The sequence below is a fragment of the Ochlerotatus camptorhynchus genome, unplaced genomic scaffold, assembly GCF_037179485.1.
Source record: "Ochlerotatus camptorhynchus isolate MF236.1 unplaced genomic scaffold, CSIRO-AGI_Acam_v1.1 ptg000242l, whole genome shotgun sequence".
Taxonomy (NCBI): Eukaryota; Metazoa; Arthropoda; class Insecta; order Diptera; family Culicidae; genus Ochlerotatus; species Ochlerotatus camptorhynchus.
In genome coordinates this window covers 591,641-612,844 of record NW_027040732.1, presented here as the reverse complement: position 1 = coordinate 612,844, position 21,204 = coordinate 591,641, and the positions used below count along the sequence as shown (strand labels likewise).

General features: G+C 41.3%; 1 protein-coding gene across 1 annotated transcript in view; it reads left to right on the top strand.

Moving 5' to 3' along the window:
* The window catches only part of LOC135704503 (uncharacterized), a 65,946-nt gene extending 55,754 nt beyond the window's left edge, over window positions 1–10,192 (top strand). The window contains exon 12 of the mRNA XM_065225985.1: window positions 9,939–10,192. Coding sequence (XP_065082057.1) covers window positions 9,939–10,057 — 119 coding nt within the window. The 3' untranslated portion in view covers window positions 10,058–10,192. The remainder of the gene's footprint in view (window positions 1–9,938) is intronic.
* Window positions 10,193–21,204: the final 11,012 nt, after the last annotated feature.

Below are 21,204 nucleotides of genomic sequence, written 5' to 3'. Positions count from 1 at the left end.
AATTTCTGCCTCTTGATGGAGGTCTGCTATTCTTGTGTCGAATGGACGATCTAGGATGATCCTCAACACTCTATTCTGTGCAACCTGGATTTTGTTCCTGTGGGTCTGAGCGCACGATTCCCACACCGGGGCGGCATATAAGATCGCGGGGGCTATGATCTGTTTGTAAACAGCCAGTTTGTTTTGCCTTGAGAGGCGGGATCTGCGGCAAATGAGCGGATACAAACACCTAACCAAGGCGGAGCACTTAACTAGGGTTTTCTCTATGTGCGAGCGGAACAGGAGCTTCTCATCGAACAACATCCCGAGATAAGTAACATCAGTGGACCACTCGACCCTTGTACCATCCATTATTACGGTACAGGAGGGAGACGGTTTAAGTTTTAATGATTGTCTGTGAAGGAACATGATCGCTTGGGTTTTCGAGGCGTTGATTTTGATTTTCCACGTGGTGGCATAATCAGTAAAGGTGTCAAGGCATCGTTGGAGCTTGTTCGTAATTTCACGAGGCATCCTACCCTTGACAGCTATCGCGGTGTCATCTGCAAACAGAAAGAACACGCAACCGTCTCCTAGAGGAGGGATGTCCGACGTGTAGATGCTGTAAAGCAGTGGTCCCAGCAGACTCCCTTGCGGAACACCTGCTGGGATCGGAAATTGTCCCGAAAGGGAACTATTCAACGACACCCTGAACGACCTTTGCTGGAGATAGTTACGGGTGATTTTCACAAGGTATGGTGGAAAGTTGGAGTTACAAAGCTTGTATATAAGTCCGTCGTGCCAGACATTGTCAAACGCCTTTTCGACGTCTAACAAGGCCATGGCTGTGGACTTGGATACAGCTTTGTTACTTCGGATGTTATTCATCACCCGCACTAGCTGATGATTGGTGGAATGCCCCTTGCGGAACCCGAACTGTTCCGGAAGAAGAATGTCATGTTCCTCCACAAACTTGTTTAGTCGGCTGAGGATCAATTTTTCGAACAGCTTGCTCAGCGCTGAGAGCAGGCTAATCGGTCTGTAGCTTGACGGTAGTGAAGGGTCTTTCCCAGGTTTGCGGATCGGGATGATTTTTGCCACCTTCCAGATGCTTGGAAAGTAGTGCAGCTCCAAGCATCTGTTGAGGATGGCAGCCAGCAGCGAGTGGACCCTCGGGCTGAGATTTTTCAACGCTAGGTTGAATATTCCGTCAAACCCGGGAGCCTTCATGTTTTTACTATATTTCAGCGCTGAGCAAATTTGTTCCTCTGTAATCCGTTCTTCTGGAGGGACGGCACAAGGGGAGGTATCTAACGTCTGGACGCACTGCACAACCTGGTTCTCGAGTGGACTTGGGATTGTAGAGCCAAGCAAATGCGATTGGGCAATGTGCTCCCCAATTGCATTGGCCTTCTCTTCGTTGGTGATAAGCCGTTCGTCATTGACTCTAAGTGGTGGAATGGGCTTGGGGTGAGACTTCAGCACCTTGGCAACCTTCCAGAATGGTCTGGAACGGTCGTCCAGGTTCTGAACGAGCCGCCCGAAACTCTCGTTCCGGATTGAGACCATTCTGGAAGCGATCTGCCGATTCAGATCGACCATTTCGTATTTACGCTGCAGATCCCCAGTCCGCTGAAACTGGCGTCTACGAACATTTCTGAGCCGAATCAAGAGTTTGGTGTGGGAATCAATTGCTTGAAACTTACCCCTCACAGGAACTCGTCGAACGCACTCTTCGTCAGCCACGGATATGGCTTGATGGAGACCCTCCAGGGCCCGGTCTATGTCATCCACTGTGTCGAGCGGTGGGTTGTCGTCGATGTGGCGGTCGACCACGCGTCGAAACTGGACCCAGTTGACTCGATGGTAGTCCTTCCGCTGGCACGGTGCAGGGGCCACGTTGTAGCCCAGCTCGGTCAGCACCGGTTGGTGGTCCGAACTCAGGTCGTTGACGGCAACCGGCTTGGCTAATCTGGTGTTTGCCAAGAACAGGTCCAGCGTCGATGGGTTGCCCGCCGGTGATGTGAAGGTTGGTTCGTCCGGAAACCAGACGGAATAGAGACCATGCTGGGAATGGTCGAATAGCAGGCGGCCGTTTTGGTTCTGCTGGTAGTTCCGCCAGGCCTCGTGCCGGGCGTTCAGGTCCCCTCCGATTACGAAGCGGGCATTGGTGCGGGTTATGATGGCAAGGTCGTTCTTGAACTGCTGTGCTGTACCATTGCTAACGGTACATTGCCGGGGGCAGTAGACAACGATGAACCGGACGTTTCCGGTCGATGTTTCCACCTCAACGCCGACGGCCTCGATGATGGAAGTGCGGTAGTGGGGTAGGGTGCAGTACTTGATGCCTTTCTTGATGATGACCGCGACACCGCCCCCCCTGGAGCTGCTGCGATCAAGCCGGACAATGCTGTGGTCGGGCAGCCAGAAGCTGTCACCGGTCTTGAGGTGGGTCTCGGTGAGAAGGCCCACGTCGATGTCGTGCTTGCGGAGGAAGTCTGCAAGCTCAATGTTTTTCGCCCCTACGGAGCGAGCGTTCCAGTTGGCGATCTTTATGGGTTCACGGTCCATAATTAGCGACGAAGGAGATGATAGCTTGGAGCTGTTGTGTTCTTGTTGCGCAGGTGCGCTTGATGATGATGGCCTGGGCCAACAGTGTGACGATCTCATCCGTTGACAGCGGAGAATCGTCTGTAGCTTCACCGGTTGTACCGGCCAATCCCGGAGCAGGGGGATCCGTCGATGGCCCGGAGGCTTGACCGGGTACTGCAGCGGCAGCCAACTGTTGGTTGAGCGGGAGCGGCGGCAACACTGGAATTGGCCGTGATTGGACCGGTGATAACGGAGGAAAGTTCTGCGCGTTGTTTTCTGGAACCTTCTTGCGACCGGGCTGGCTGTTGGACGAGGCCTTCTTCCGGATCTCGGCGTATTCGGCCCGCTTCGGACAGGCCTTACTCGTGGCCTTGTGGGCGGCACCGCAGTTGGCGCATGTGGGAGTGGCTTCCTCGATGCTGTCGCAGTTGTCGATCTTGTGGTTTTTGCCGCATTTGATGCAGCGGCTGGCCATGCGGCAATTCCTGGTGCCGTGCCCGAACAATAGGCAGTTCGAGCACTGAGTGACGCCACGGTGGGTGGGTTTATACCGCTCCCACTTCACTACGATGTGGAACAGTGTGCGTGTCGTCTGGAGATCCTTCACGGTTGTGGAGTTCTTCTCCAGATGGACCAGGTAGAGCTGGTCACGATACTTGATGGCCTTGCTGCGGGTCATCTTGTGGACTTCGACCGGCTTGAGGCCGTTCGCCTTAATCTCGTCCATTAAGGTGGTGGTGTCCATGTCGTGGAGCCCGCGCAGCACCACTTTCAGCGGCTTGGTGGCCTCGATGTCGTGGGAGAAGTACTCCAGCTTCATTCTGTCCAAGAGGGCCTGAACTGCGTTGAAGTGTTTTTCGGCCGGGACCATCAGTTTGTAGCCTTCCGTGCACCGTTGAATGGTGCAGCGAAGGCCCTGCTTAATGTAGAAATCCAGCTGCTCCCATAGCCCGGGAGGGAAGCCCTTCACGTAGAAGGGTGGCAACTTAACTTTTTTCGGCACCGTCTCAGGGTCCGACTGCGGCTGGGCTCCGTTCTGCAGGGCGGAGAACGGATTGTTGCTCAGCAGCTTTTTTGCTGCTGATACGGTGGCGCTGCTGTCTTCAGGTCTGGGTCGTTTAGTTCCGGGAGGCCCCGGCTGCGGGTCCGCAACGCCTGTCGGGATGGGCAATGGGGTTTTCTTCTGCTTCTTCTGGGCTGGCTCGGTGGTCGCGCTGTCTCCTGGGAGAGTCTGTTTTCCCGGTAAACCGGCACTCGCGTTACCGCGCGATTTCTTACCCATGGCTGGGTCAGCGAGAGCGTCACTACACAACGCGGAGCTAATTCGACTTGCGAACGAACGAACGAAACTAGAGAGAATTCAAATCGACTGAACTGCTCAACAGTCTGGCAGCGAATGATTTGATGAGCCGTCGATGCTATTTCTGTTCATACAGCAGCGCTCTTTTATATCTTTTCAGGTTGAAGCAGAATGATGTGCAACCAAGTGGTATAAAAGCTACAAAGACTCCTCCCATTATGAGTAGTTTGCTATCAAGTAGCGACACTGGCTCTTTTCCTTTTGCGTACACGGCGAATTTGAGTTTAGTTCACTCATAATCGCCAAAAGTGTAGGAACTCAGCGATGAGTAAATTTGTCTCATGGTTTCTTGTGGAAAACCTAAAAAATCTGCCAGAAAATGAGGGAATTGACGAAAATTTTATTCAGTCTCGGAGTAGTACCAATAGACTGAGTGAATCCAATCTTTACTTTTCTCAAATTCGGGAATTTTTCCCTGAAAAATCCTGGGAAAACCTGGAAAAACATGAGGCAAATTTACTCATCGCTGAGTTCCTGCACTTTATTTCTTATTTCTGAGATAACTAAACTCAAATTTGGGTCGTTCTCATTCGCCGTGATATCACCTTGAAAGATATCGGCACCGGTGGTTAGCGTGATTACCTCTCACCCCAGCAGGCCTGGGTCCAATCTCAGTCGGCGCCACCAGCATGTTCTAAGGCATAACATCTCTGATCACGCCTTCCTTCGGGAAGTAAAGCCGTTGTTCCCCGGTTCATGAGTTGATGGGTCGATTGGTAGGGTCCAGGTGTGGGAGCTGGCTCCCTGGTGTCGGTAGCATTGGAGCTCAGTACGGAAAACAAATCTCGCGTCACTTTTCAATAGATCCTATCTACATTGATCGATTCTCTTCATCGACACTCTCTTTCGTAAATAACTCGGCTTCACAAATGTTTCCTGCCGTCTTCCTCGAATTAGATGCTAGATTGTTGCTTCTTCCATCGAAAATATCCGGCCGTGGCGATTCAAAGTTGATCAAGGTTGATCGAAACAATTTGTACCCCTGCTTCCAGTTTGATTACATGAGCATTTTGTGTGATCATTGTTTCTGAATATGGACAAACAGGCAGATGAATTCTATTCCTACTCTTTACTGTAATAAGCTTGGTGGCCCTGAAAAGAGGCGTTTTGTTGCCAATGTTGGTGATGATTCAACCTCCGAAACCAAACAGAGTGCGTCTCTGTCACTTCAAAACGTAGATGACATCCATGGCCGCTTACGCAAGGCGTGTTTTAGGTGACAGCATCACGGATCCCATTTTTCAGGAACACCTTCAGCACACCTCGTAAATCAGACCGGAGATACGTCAGACACCGCCACGGCGAGCCAGACAACGGATGGTAGTTATCTCGAAGAATTTGCGTTTGGTTCTGAATATGGCGATGAGTGTGCAAAATATTACGCAATTCCATTCTCCCTATTAGCTGGCGCGGAGGCGAATGCCACTTCCACTTGTTTCGTCTACTTACTACTCTCTGACGACTGTGCTGGGGAAGCAGCACATGCATGTAGGTAATTGGTGGATTTGTTAGTTAATTCGACGATTTTGGACAATGCTGAACATTTACCAGTTTTCAATAGTTTCTCAATCAAGCCATATTTCTGATCGATTGGTGATAAAATTATTGAAATTGGACCAGGGGCAACTGAGTTATTAACGTTCAAAATCTTTCTTAATTTGTTACATGTTCCATTTTCGGTTTTCACAAAGTGAACCCCCATATAGAAATCAAAGACGTAGTCCTACGTCAAAAATTTAATCAATTTACTCGCATTCTTGTTTTACCAAATTTTGATCGTAACACCCTTTAAACTGTTTACCACTGAATGGATCTTGTCCATTCGAAAAAACTTTGCTGAGGAAGTCAAAGAAATTGCCAGAAATTTACCTGAAGCGTTAGATTTTTGAAGTCACTCTAAAACTGAATAATTCTAATGACTGATCCAATGAAAAGATGCGCTTTTTCATTACCAGCAACTCTTTCCAAGACATCAAAACGCTAAAGCCAGTAGATTTTGCGCAAAACCCAATTTCCATGCATTTTTCCGCTCTGCACCACTGTGCAATGGCATGAAAGCAATCTTGTATAACTCTAGCATCAACATTATCTACTCCAGCCGTTTTTCCTAATGAAAAATAAAAAAAATAATATAAAATCACAGTGAAATCTATTGCCAACAATCGATCTTATCGAATGTATACCATACAAATAAATTCAAAATATTGTTATTACAATAGATCTACAATACGTCCCATATAATATGAATTTTCCACAATAGAAAAACAATGAAATTAATGGAAAATGACTCAAGTTTGTCCGGGAAAAACTGATTTTTTGTATGGTTAAAATACATAACGACCCCCTTGTTCTATTGTAGATATCCCCATTTACCATAGATTATATTGTGGAAACAATAAATTTTATGGTTACTTTATCGTTGTGGACAGTACAATTTATTTTAAGTACAATAAATTCTATTGTATGGTTACAATACATTTCAATGTACCTTTATAGTTTTTTTTTATGGGTTTGCATTGCACTTCATTTTGAACTTTTGCGCACGAAGCAAAACAAAACTGCGCAACGAAGAGCTCCAGCTTTTTTCACGGATGCCATTCAGATCATTTATTTTTCATGGTTGCCAAAACAACTTTTTGTGCCTCCGCTTATCTATGGAATCTATAGTATCTATACTAAGAACGATGTACGATTCTTTAGTAAGGGCTGGTGGAAAAGCGACTTGATAATGTATGGCAAAATTCCCTTTTTATTAAAAATATCAATAATTATGTGATTTGTTCGAAATATTATTTCTACATAATGTCGCTATTACTAAAAAGAACAAAATGTAGAATATGTTTCACCGCTAGAGCAAGGTTTGAAGAGAAATTTACGTTTTTTTTTTTCTAAAATCTCCATACCGCAAAGCTGGATTATCTATAGGGTGTCGCAGAAAGTATAAGCACAATTTATTGTTGGAATAAAACAACGTTATGTCAATGAACTTAAATTTTTATTTCATGTATATGTTCTCTATAGCATTTTGGCATACGATTAAATAAACTGCGGATTATTTTCATCAAATTGAAAAATAATCCGCTCCGCATGTTCCGTTAATCGTATGCCAAGGAACGATCTTTTGATCTGACGCTGCCCATGAGCTTCAGCACAGTTTCCTTGGCAATAATTTTGGCCACTTTTGTCCAGTCTTTTTCAAATTCTTCGCGATTGAATTTGCAGCCTTAAAGTGTGTCTTTTCTTATAGACAAAAGCTTGGTGATCTTCTGGTCCACTATTCGGTCCACTGATCGTAATTTACGGCCAGATTTCGATGTGTCCTCAACGGTAACGTCTTCACCAAACTTTCGGATGGCTCGTCCGATACTTACTTCCTCCATTTTCGCCAACTTACTGATAGGTTGGGAATATTGCACCATTTTTGCACGATCTGTTTGCGCTTTTCCGGAGAAATGCCTCACATTTTGATGATGCGATGAAATAAAGCACTTTGCGCAAACAAACTTGTTGGGCAATAAGTAAACAACAACACACATCGATGAACAGCCTGAACAGCTGATAAACTTCGTCGGGGTAGAAATGGCGGCGAGTTGAAAGTGGGACCAGCGTTGCCAGATTGTTTTAAAGCTTATCGGTATCAATGGTATTAAAAAGTCGGTATTTATCGGTAATTACAATTTAATTAATTTTATATTTTTGCCGTTTTTGAAAGCGCAAATTTTAACGATGGTGACGACTGGGACTTGAGGGGAATTGCTTTAACGGCTTTCTCAGTCTTAAAACAGTCTTTAATTTTTTAAATTATCGTTGTCCTCAAGTGGTGATCAAAATTGTGAGAAAGTAGTTATTTCAATTAAATATCATTAAATGAAACCAAAATATGAAAAAGCAGCCACAACAACGACTAAACTATTGGCAATAACGACAAACAATATTTTCACTTGAAAAAGGCCACAACCCATGGTCGAAATGTCGAGCAGATTACATCGTAGTCGTTGCAGTGTTTCAAGACTGAGAAAGCCGTTAATCAAAGCAAAATTTTAGCTTTTGTACAATGATCTGAAAATTCCGGAAGAAAACTCCGGGGAATGTTTGGATTAGTTTCTGAGCGAATCCGAAAAAAACATCCAGAGAAAGACGAAAGAAGCTCTCCTAGATGCTTGGAAAAAAGTAAAGTTGGAAAAACATCCGGGAAACTTTCAAAATAATTTAAAATAAACTATCGGAAAAAAATCGGATGTCACATTTAAAGGAAGCCAGAAAAGTTTCGGAAACCGGAAGTAAATTATCAGAAGTAGCCATTTCCAGGGAAAGCCAGAAGAAGCTCGGAAAAACCTTCCAATAAAAGTTGAACAAAAAAAAAAAAAACCCTTTGGCTTATGGTCAAACTTCCAGAAGAAGACGAAATAAATTTCTGGGAGAATTAATTGAACTTCCTGGAGAAGACGAAAGAAGCTTCCTGGAGACGCTGACAGAAACTTCCTAAGGTAGATTGGAAGAAACAGCTGAAGAAAGTCGGAAGCAAGAGCGCTTACGGAACAGTCCAAAGAAACAATGACATAATTCCGGAAGAAAGAGATTCCTGGGGGATGTTCTAATGATCCAGAAAAATTTCCTGAAGACTTCGCAATTTCCCTGAAGTTTTCGGAACATTCCTGAAATTCACTTATAAATATTCCATAATTCCTCGAAATTCCTTAAAAGTTCTTGTTATTTTCCTGAAATTAGGGGCTGTTTAGGAGTTCTTTGGTCATCCTCGAAGTGCTTGGTACTTCCCTGAATATAATAAGACTACCGAAATACCTCTAATCATCTTTGAAGGTCTCTGGACTTTCTTGAAGATTACGAAATCTCTTAAGTGCTCTCAAAATTTTCTTGAATTTATTGTAAAATCAGCATTGAAGTTCTCTGATCTTCCCGATTTTTTAATTTTTATAAGTTATCGATACTACCATTCAAAAGCATAGAACTTCCCATAAAATGTTCTCACAATGTTTTAGTTTTGATGTAACTTTCCTTACGTTTCCTAAATTTGCATGAGTCCCTCAGGACATTGCTGAAATTTTCGGAAATTGCCTGAGTTTCTCGGAACTCCTTTCATTAATTAATTTATCTGTCCTGATGTTCTCTGAACTTCACTTAAGTTTCTGAAAACCATTAAATTCCCCTGAAGTTCTTTGGACTTGTGATGTTTCCAAAATATTTATGATGTTTCCTTAAGTTCACGTGAGTTCGCTGGACTTTTCTGAAATTCTCGGGTTTTCGAATTTTAACAGATGTTAATGAAACTTTTTTTTTAATTGATCGAAACTTACACAAAAGTATGGACTTTTCTGAAGTTTCCGAAGTTTTTAAATGTGCCTGCAGCTAGTATAGATACGCAATAACAATCTGATAGCATCGTTGAAGTTCCGGGAAAGTTAAAAAAAAACTGGTGGGAGAAGATGAAAGAATCATTCGAGCGAAGGCTGAAGAAGCTTCCAAGGTAAGGTGGAAAAAAAATTCCAGGGAAATATGGATGAAACTTCAGGCAGTTAATGTTTAAAAATATTTCTCGATTCCCTAGGAATTACCGAAAAGAGACATCGACTATTTCTCGATTGGTGGGTAGTCAAAAACGGTGAGGAAATCCAAACATTAGTCGAAAGAGTATCAAGTATAAGGCATCTTTAGAGATGATTGTAAACAAGTTTTGTTGAGTTTGAGTTATTCAAAAAGATACAAGTCTCTCACAAAAAATTTCTCCGAAATTCGAGCGCGGGCAGGCAATAATAATTTTGATTATTAAAAAACAAACGGTATAAATCTGTATAAAATCGTAAAAATCGGTATTCTAAGGAACGTTATCTGTATATCGGTATCTAGTTTGGAAATCGGAATAAATACCGATAAATCGGTATATCTGGCAACGCTAAGTGGGACACTCTGTACCACTGGCGGGGTGACATCTGTCGGATTGGAATGTGGAAACTTTTACTCAATTATAAACCCATTTATTTCTTTTCAGACTACGCTGGTCCGTACCTTCACATCGACGAAAGTCTCCGTCTGGGAAGCAACTTTTACGAGGAATTCACCGTGGCCAGCGACGAGAAACGCCGTTCGTCACTCAAGGGAGCAGAATGAAATCCAAACTTTTTTTGTCTTCATTTTCTCAGGAATCCATCAGTGATCCTGAGATCCTAATTAGCGTGTAGACAGAATAACACGTTTCTCGATGCTTTATGCCTTTGTAGATGTGTGGAATAAATGGCACTTTTTTATGAATGATTGTAAAGAACCTCGATGCCTGGAGGGGGTAAATCTCCTCGTCCGACAAAAGAGTCCATACGATTAGAAAGGTTGATTTTTGTAATTCTTCGGGTTTTCTGCTCGATGCAAGTTTCTGATGGTTTTGAACCATGGCGCACACAATCGCTCCAATAGGAAAACAAAACTCTAAACATACCTTTTATGAGCAACAACGGCGGAGTAGGAGAAGACGAGGGTATAGGAAAGCTGTCGTCAACACCGCCGACGCGCCCGAAAGGTCCCCGGAGCCCATTAGGAGGAAGAAAGCCATACCTAGTAGTGGCCTTGTGCGTTGGTAGTTGTAGGTATAGAGAAAAACGAGTCCTTTTTGTCCCCGGACAATGCAGCACAACAAACAGGCGAATTGTGGCGGTGGCGGAAGTGGGCGTCGAGCATTTTTGCGTTTGACACTTTTGGCTCTATTGAATCGGGAAGAATCCCTCGTTGTAGGTTCGATGCAGAAGGATCACACGTACTTTTATGTTAATGGTGTGAATGAATTTGATTCCTAAAATTTTACAAGCCCATTACTGATTGTGAGTTGAAAGTGGAAGAAGCAGGACACGGGGCGATTCAGGGGGTGGATCCGGGCGACAATAGACCGAAAAGGTGTTATTACTGTGACGGGGTTTTTGTTGCAATTATTTCAAATGTTTTTTCAAGACGATTATGTCGGTCTATTCATTCGGTGGACTCGGAATCCATTGGGACGTGACCGGATTTTCGGGGTGCTCTTGTGCAACTGAATGCGGCGATGGGAAGGAGGCTATCCCGGAACTTGCGTGTGCGTTTGAGAACTGTGAGAATCAAGGGAACTGGGATTGTTGGTTCGCATTGAATGCGATGTCGATCTGGCATTGGCAGGCGGGACAAAGGCACCAAAGAATGAAACACAATCAAATTGTCAATTGAAAATAAATTTTACATGGAATCAGATTTAGATCATTGTGTCGTAGCGTTTAAATTGTAATGTTGATAATTTGTCGGAGGTTAGGCGTCTACAATAGAAAACGTATGTGAAATGTGATTGTTTCTTAAAAACTACCTTTTTCCTTAAAATTCTCACGCAAAACTCGGCTCAATGTGCTCTTCGTCTCAACAGTACCACTTCAGGTGGATCAATTTCCCAGGTTGGTCGCACTTTCGGTTTCACATAACCAAATTTTTCCTTCCCCCAATCAAGCATCAAGGACTCCTTCACCAAAACGTTCAATCACCCTGGCTTCTTGACAGAATCAAATGACGGGAAAAGAAAAAAAAAAACAATGCATTTTCTTAATCAGTTCGCTTTTCTTAAGTTGATCCCCCGGATCCCTTACCGCGGCGGTGTCGATGCAACCCGACCAAGCAGAAAGCAAAAGATCAATTAGTCTCAAGTGTCCTCAAGATGGCAAACGACGAACCCAACCTCGCTGATTCCCTCTCCTCGATGGTATAAACTTCCTTTTTGGCGCGCGGCTGTTCGCGAATTGGAACAAAGCAGAAAATCGGGCAAAAGATCCCCTACATCACAGTTGGTGCAGTCAAAGTCAACACACTCAGGCAAATAATCACAGCTAGGATCCGGAAATTACTTCGCAGAAGTCCCACGGTTTTTGTATGGCCACAGAAACCACAGTGGTAGCACACGGAATCCTGCCCACTTGAGGCGCTGAGCGGGTTGATTTCCTTTTTTCTCTATGCCTACCCTCCTTTTGTCTCACTTTTGTGGGTCCACTTGAGGGAGAGAAAATAAAATCCTGCGGACGACGATGACGATTATTCCGGTCCCAGATCGCTTATCGCTCAGCAATTATGGACTACTTTTTTTCCAGTCACTCTCCTTCAGGACGACACTCGACAACTCGATCAAGTGGTTGCGATACGTTTCTTCGGAAACGCAGGGCTGTGGATTTTCGTCCTGTGTTTGCCGTGAATCGAAGCACGGTCTTTGTTTCGGACCGTTCAGCGTTGATTGATGGGGATTATACTCCGGATTGACGAGCCTTTCGATAATAAAAAAAAAATGCTTTGCATAATGAGAAAAGGTTGAAACTTATGCCGTTTCCCGTGTTTCGCATATTGTTCGGGTGTTTAATGTCAATGGGATTTCCGCATTTTGTGAAGAAATAACGCTGCCGTATAGAATTTTTAGGACACAGTTCAAAGAAAAGTCAGAGATTGTTGTCATGGTAATCGAACCTATTTAATGAACATCTAACCGAAGCCGAAATGAACTCAAATAATCTGTAAAGTTCTTACTATTGAATTGAATAGGATTTATAAATGCTGTCAAATATCATAGTTGAGTATTTTGTTTTATTATTATTTATTTTTAACTCGTTATTTATTCTAAATTCTAGATACTCCAGCTACTACAGTAACTCACCAGCATCAATTGTTATGATATATATATATCTAAGAGTGTTAACATTGTTCCTGCTTTTGAAAATCTGTATTTTAAACATGTTTTCTATACCTGCATGTGAGTATAAAAACTTGCAACCTAAAATTAAAGAACTAAAACTAAATCTTATCCAAATATAAAGGGAATTAATTCTTACAATTGCATTATATGTACATCGGTAGTACTGTAACAGGGAGGGAACTTCAAAATCATCTTCAGAACTTTGTTCTTAATCCTTTGAAGTGGTTTTTTTTCCTGATAATGCAACAACTAGATCATAGTGGTACAGCATAAAACATGATCGGTCTAAAAACTTGTTTAAATATTATAAGTTTATTCGTCAGGCAAAGTTAATCTTTAAAAGTTAATTTTTGGTCAAGTACTAATCCAAGATATTTCACTTGACTTGACCAAGAAATTGGAACTCCGTTCATAGCGACTGCATGACTACTTCTAAGTTTCAATAAGGAAGCTCTAAGCATGTGTGGGAATATCATAAGTTGAGTTATGGAAGCGTTGGGAGCAATCTTCCATTTTTGTAAATAAGAAGAGAAAATATCTAAACTTTTCTGAAGTCTGCTGCAAATAACACGAAGACTTCTTCCTTTAGCGGAAATGCCTGTGTCATCAGCGAACAAAGATTTGTGGCAACCCTGAGGCAAATCAGGGAGGTCCGAAGTGAAAATGTTATACAATATAGGCCCAAGAATGCTACCCTGAGGAACTCCTGCTCTAACAGGTAGTCGATTAGATTTGGAATTTTGATAATTTACCTGCAGAGTTCTGTCAGTTAAATAATTTTGAACTAATTTCATAATATAAAGTGGAAAATTAAACTTTTACAATTTAGCAATCAAACCTTCATGCCAAACACTGTCGAATACTTTTTCTAAGTCTAGAAGAGCAACTCCAGTTGTGCAGTCTTCAGATTTGCTTGAACGAATTAAATTGGTAACTCTTAAGAGTTGATGAGCAGTGGCGGAATGGCGAAATCCAAACTGCTCATCCACAAAAATTGAGACAAGGTACTCTCTGGGTATTTTTTGATAAGGATATAGAAAATTCCATCATCACCTGGAGCTTTCATATTATGAAACTTTTAAGTTATAAATCTTATTTCGTCCAAATCACTCCCTCAGGAATCATCAAAAATATTTTCCCGAGAGAAAACATTCAGATAATCCCGAGCAACCTGATCCTGAATAGGACTAGTAAGACCCAAACCGAAATTATGGGAACTCTCGAATTGCTTAACAAGTTTCTGAGATTTTTCCAAATTTGTGATCAAAATTTTACCACCTTCTTTGGGCCCATGCAGTAATTATGTCACGCTAAATCGAGCAAAAAATTACCCCCTCCCCCCCTATCGTGACGTTTTTCTTATACCTAATGTATTGCTTGTCACAAAATCTTAGACCTCCCCTCCCCCCTTAGAGCGTGACATAATATATGCATCAATCCTTTAAGCGCTGGAATAGGCTTTTGAGGTTTTTTTTTTTTCAAAAATGTTGTGAGTTTCCAAAAGGGTTTGGAACTTGGGTCTAATTTTGAAATATTATTTTCAAAAGTTTTGTTCCTCAGGGCAGATAATCGCTTTTTAATTTGTTTTTGCAAATCCCGCCAGATAAATTTCATGGTAGGATCGTGTGTTCTTTGATATTGCCTCTTACGGACATTTTTCAAACGGATCAAGAGCTGAAGATCGTCGTCTTGTATAATTGAATCGAATTTAACCTCGCATTTTGGTACTGAGGCAGCTCTTGCTTCAACTATAGAAGTAGTCAGGGATTCAAGAGCATAATGTACATCATTTTTGGTTTGCAAAGGAATGTTTGGATCGAAGTTATAGTCCATAAATGTTCGATATTGCTCCCAATCAGCTCTATGGTAATTGAAAGTAGGGTTAGACATTATTTCTTGGGATATTTCAAAAGTTACTGGATTAGACCCTAAGTCAGCATGGGTAACCAATTGAATAAAAAGTTGACATGAATCAGCTAAGACCAAATCAATAGTTGAAGGATTTCTTTACTCAAGAGAAGCATGTTGGGCTGTTTGGATACTGAATAGTGTTACAACCTACTGACCAATAATCAAACAGAATATTACAATTGGAGTTGCTTCGTGCAGTATTCCATGAGCGGTGTTTTGCATTAAAATCACCAATAATGAAGAATTTAGACCAATGATGGGTAAGTTGCTAAAGGTCACCCTTGAGAAAATTCCTTTGCTAGCCAAGGAATTGGAATGGCAAATAGGAAGCTATAATTGTAAGTTTTGTATCAAAAAACTTTGGTTTCAAATGAAGAAAGATTTTGGTGGCAACGCCACCACAGGCTCCATCAAGACGATCATGTCGATAAATGAAATAACACTAGTTTACAGCATTTTTGAACTCGGTAAGGTGATGATCATTTCCAATGCAAAATCCTACGCTGAATTCAATGCCGTGGTCAGAAAAAATTAAAGTAGAGCCATTTTTGAGATACACAAAAATTTTGATTTTTTGAATTTTTGACAAAAGTACGATTACTAAAGTGTCAATATCTTTGGAACTAGTGCACCTATTTTAAATCTTTTTTTTATGAAAATGAAGCTTAATAAATTTTCTATCGTTCACTAGAATATTATGTCTTAATTAAAAATAAAATTTTGAAGTCATTTAAAAATTTACAGCATTAATTTTTTATTTTTCCTGCGAATTTTCCATAAAAATCTTGTTTTAATCAACATTTTTAATGGGATAAAAAGATTCAAAAAATCATTCCATAATTTATTCTTAAAGCCCATTTAAAACCGGAGAAAATGATTCTTTAATGGATGAAATCGGTTGGAAATTGTCGATGTTATGATGCACTTAAAAATGTTGCTGAAATACAACAGCTTTAGAGTTCCTTTTCTAGGTGTCGTTGTAAGCATCCAAATCGCATGTAAAGTTTTCATGGGAGATTCTTTTCTCTACATATTAATTTGATTAAGGCATATCAGGATTTAAAACCGAGTTGATACAAAAGAAATTTATTTAGGTTTTATTAAAAATGATTGAGAATCGAATGACTTTGTCTTCGATGTTTTGAACTTGTTTCTCGAATCAGAAACCAACAATAGTCACCCATGATTGCTTCATCCCAAAACCCTTGGTAACGACGTTCCATCATCTTCATTTGTTGGTGAAAACGTTCGCCGTGCTCATCACTCTCGTCACCAAGATTTTCCGGGAAAAAATCCATGTGAGAATGTAGGAAATGTATCTTCAAAGACATATTCACACCTGTGTTCAGTGAAATAAAAGGATTTGAAATTAATTATATGTAACAAACACAATATTTTTGATTTATACCTATTTTCTCATAATTTTTGAGCAATTCATCGACGGCTTCCTCATAATCTGGGCTTCTGAAATTTCCTAAAAAGGTTGTGGCAACACGCTGGAACGATTTCCATGCTTCTTTCTTATCTGGTGTCAAAACTGTATTGAATGCGGAATCATTGAGCAGTTTTTTGATCTGTGGGCCAACAAATACACCTTCCTTTATCTTTGCGTCAGATAAATTTGGAAATACTGATTTCAAGTACTGGAATGCCGGCCCTTCTTTTTGCAACGCTTTGACGAAATTTTTGAATAGCCCAAGTTTTATATGTAGTGGTGGAAGTATTATGCGTTCTTTTACCACAAGAGGATCATTTTTAACGTTGTCTTTACCAATTGTGAAATTATCCCGTTTTGGCCAATCTTTTCGGACGTAGTGTTCCTTACGAGCTCGACTGTCCCATTTACACAAAAAACACATATATTTTGTGTATCCCTGTTGCAATCCAGTCAACATGGCAACCACTTTAAGATCGGAACAAATTTTGCAATTGTGTTGATTGTAATTTATCAAATTGAGCAATAGAGCCATTGATTCATACGTTTCCTTCATATTAACGGCATGAGCTAATGGAATAGAAGGTTTCTCATTCCCTTGATGCAGTAAAACGGCTTTCAAGCTCAACTTGCTGCTATCGATGAATAAACGCCATTCAGCTGGATCATATGGCTCACCAAACTCTTCAAACAAGCCGTTTACGTCATGGCAAAAACATGCCTTGTCTTTTGTAGATTAATATTTGTCAAATTTCTTGTGACGATTCCTGTGACTAGAAATTTTGACCTCCTTGCTCAGCATGTTGTGTTCTTTCAAGCATGATGCCAGCAATTCGGATTTCTCCTTCGATAAGTCGAGATCTCGCACCAAATCATTAAATTCGGATTGTGTAAACAGTTTTGGGTTTCTTTCCAATTCCACCTCGAAGTCTTCCTCGCATTCCTCCTTGAATTCCTCCTCACTTTTTGTAACGGTCGATTCAACAGAGGGCGCTCGTTTCCGCTTTGGATAAACAGGATACGGGACCGAACTTGAATGTGGAACAGGTTTTGTCATAGAAGCCACTTGTGGATACTCAACTGTTTTGTGACGTCCTTGTTGCTTAACTTTTGTCAAGCAGAAATAACAATCCGTTGCATGACAAAACGGTCGACGCCATATGGTGGGCATGTCAAAGGACAAATAGCGACTGACAGATAACTAATAAGTGAGTTAGTAAGTAAGACATTAACACTTATCAAAAATAGATGAAGTAAGATAATGTCGATCAGGAAAGAACAAAGCACTACCATGCTGTACATAAATTGTTTATATGAAAGTTATTCAAAAAATCAATTTACCTTGCGCCTGACATCCACCTAGCCAAGCACGTTTTGCACGAACTACATAATACTTTTGGAATCCACGGTTCGTCAAAGTCTCCAGGATCAATTTTAAAATAAAGCCTGTATGCAGTTTGCAACGAAGCAGTGAAATTGACCGATTTTGTAACAAACAACGCGTAACAAAACTTTTGAGGATCATTTTTACACTTGAATTCACGTTTTGTCGTATACATCGTTAAGCAATGTTAAAGAAAGAAAGCTGTCAAATTGAGTTGGTTGCGTTAGGTTCTCGCCGAGCGGTCTCACAAACACTAGCGTAAATTATATTGTTGAAAATATCCCATTTAATTTTGCGTGACAGCTGGTAGTGTTAGTGAAATGCACCGTATGCGTACACGTCCGCAGAAAGGCTTACTGGAAGTGGTGCATGAACCTAGGAGCGGGACAACGGCCAATCTTGGAACATTCAATTTCCATGATTTTACAAAAAATTTCATAACTTCGACAATTTCCAACCGATTTCATCCATTAAAGGCTCATTTTCTCCAGTTTTTAATGGACTTTATGAATAAATTATGGAATGATTTTTTGAATCTTTTTATCCCATAAAAAATGTTGATTAAAACAAGATTTTTATGGAAAATTCGCAGGAAAAATAAAAAAAAATGCTGTAAATTTTTAAATGACTTCAAAATTAAATTTTTAATTAAGACATAATATTCCAGTGAACGATAGCAAATTTATTTAGCTTCACTTTCATAAAAAAAAGATTTAAAATTGGTGCACTAGTTCCAAAGATATTGACATTTTAGTAATCGTACTTTTGTCCAAAATTCAAAAAATCTAAATTTTTGTATATCTCAAAAATGGCTCTACTTTAATTTTTTCTGACCACGGCATTTGTAGGTTTACCTGGGTCCTTGCTGAAGAAACTTCGGTGGAGGTGAACGCTCTACACTAGCGTAACAACGATTGTTGGTGTCCAACTCAATCGTTCGATGATTGATCGACAGGGAACGGATCAGTGATGGGCACGCAAATCTTCACCGCATATTACGGACAACAGGTGAAGGGTACAAGTTCTTCCTTCATTATACAAATAACATTAACACACAAGTTTTGTACGAAACACAAACTCTAACTACACTACATTTATTCTGAACAGACTACACCACAAATTACAATAATATTTCTCGGTCTCGCAGGACCGTCTTCGACCTTGTGCCACTTATCAACTAAAATACAAAATATCCGTTATCTACTCTCTAACCCGATCCCAGTATCCCATCGTGTATGTGGTGAGTTTCACAAGAGATCGAATCGTAGACCGAATCTCTCGCTCTCATCGTCCACCTCATCTCCCGTGTGCTAATGAAAGCGAAAGTGATCTGCAATCAACTGCTGGTCGATCGATGGCCAGTACAATAGCCGGAGCCATCATCTGGTCGGCTGTTACGGTGATAGTATTGTGCTAGGGTGGTCCTCACAGACAGCATTGAATTCAGCGTAGGATTTTGCATAAGAAACGTTGGTCAACCACTAAAGTTCACACTTTTTATGTTGTTTTGTGAACTAGTGTAATTTGCGTCCCTTTTAATCTCATGGTGTGGTTTAAGGAATGTTTCAGTAATAACGCCAATATTTATTTATTTATTTATTGCAATTCATCTGACAGTAGTTGCCTTAATGAATTAAACTAAGATAATACACAAAAAAACAACAGATGAACAGATTACAAAAATTATCACAATTTTCTCATTTGGATTCGAAATTGGTTCGATGTTTCTCCGAATTCAAATGCTTCTTCTACAGCGGAAAATGCCAGAATCATCGCAGACATTGGTTCATGTTATCCATATGCAGTCCGATGGAATCTTGGTTGTTGTAAGGATGATTGCCACAACATCCTTTGAGAAGCACGGAAGTTTAAGTGTGAAAGCAGTTGAGGGCAGTCCACCTCGCCATTTAAAAGTTTCGCTACAAATAAGGCTTGTTGAATTTTTCTTCTGAGTTCCAATGTGTCCAGGTCCAATAGCTTGCATCGGTCTGCATAAGGTGGTTAATTCATTGCGCCATGGCAGCCTGCGCAAAGCCAACATCAAAAATCTTTTATGAACACGTTCTATTCGGAGATTTATAACTGATGTAAGAACTCAGCACTCACCAACTACCTACTCGGAGATCAAACATACAGCACCCGGTCGACTCAGGCGACAAGAGCAAGCTCCGGAACACCCAGGGTCGGCTAGCTACCGGGTAATCAGAGGGTTTCGCGATACAAAAACGAAGAACTTTCACTTTTCTTAAAATGCTTTTATTTGCCATTTTCTGTGTTGTGTGCGTGTTGTTCTGTGTTCATAATTTCGTGTAATATGTGTCGTGTAGCCTAATGGCGTTGTTTACTGTACCGGTACATACCGCTGCTGCCGTTGATGGTGAATCGGGATGGCCGATACAGTGACTCCTGTCCTACTGTGCGGCCGGAACTCTCGCCAGATTGGCGAAGCGAGCGGATGACAGGCCAGCGGGCGTTGCTGGACGATGGGATGGCAGGCGTCGTCCTTCGTTGGCACGATTGGCCGACCGTGGCAAGGTCACCTTGGTCAAGCCGAGAAGGGAAAACTATTTTGCGATTATTGCTTACGTTTGGCCAGATAGTAGTGTTTCGGCTCGGAAACTGTTCCAATATTTCTCGAGCCGGCCGTGTGCTGACGGATGACCTTTTAAGGTCCAATATAAAAAGAAGTCCTGAACGTTAGCTTGCCCTAGCGCACCTAGCTGCTGCTAGGGGGGGGGTCCTGGTTCACGTTTTAAAACACCAACCACTGCACTTAGCTAATTAAATTGCGTCTTAGCACACGGACGCCTGATATTAAAAAGAGGCCGATTTTGGGCAATGACCGTTCTTCTCCCCAATTTTCTTTCATCCCGTCATCCTAGTTTTCTATGGTTGTTTGTTGTTCTATTGTGGACATAACGTAACGGCAACATTTTCACAGCGGTACAGCGTATTACCCTATCACTTCTGTAGTATACTGCTGTTTTTGCACAAGAAACGTGAAGGTTCTGAATATATAACATTAATGACAAAAACCTATGAATTTGTGACCAAACGGTTACAGATTCCACACTAGCTCATATGGAGACCAGACCACAGATGCATTCTCAAGTACTAAACCAAACTAAAGAGCAATATAGTGCCTTCAAGCTTCGAAATCTCGTGCAATCTTCGAAATAAATCCCAGTTGACGATTTGCCTTAGAGATGATCGAGGAATAGTGAAGATTGAAGGTCAACTTTGGGTCCAAAAGAACACCAAGATCAGTCATACGTTCTACTCTCTACGATTGAACTCTTAGAGCGGTGAAACGTCATCACTGCACCCTATGGAACGCTGATGATGAGCTTATTGCGACGGCACCAATCCACAAAAAAAATCTATTCTGACATTATTAATCAAACGAATTTCATAAAAATATCGTCTGATTTTTTGCGACAAGATTTTATGTTGAATTTCATACGACCGAACTATGAAGAACTGTCAGTTTTTTTGTCAATCAGCCATCGTATGATGTTTCATGCATATAACTATGAATCTCAATATAAACGAACGATAGCTATCATTGGATATTACGAACAATTTCATTTGTCATTTCGTATGAAACTCATAAAGGATATGAATGAAAAATATAGTTTGAGTTGATTAATTACTATATTAGTGATGGTGACGACTAGTACTTGAATGATATGCTTAGTTTAACGGCTTTCTTAGTCTTAATCTCACTCTAACGACAAAGATTTAATCTGCCCGACGTTTCGGCTATGGACCATGAATTAAAACCTATGACCGAAGTGTCGGGCAGATTAAATCGTGGTCTTTAGAGTGAGATTAGGACCGAGAAA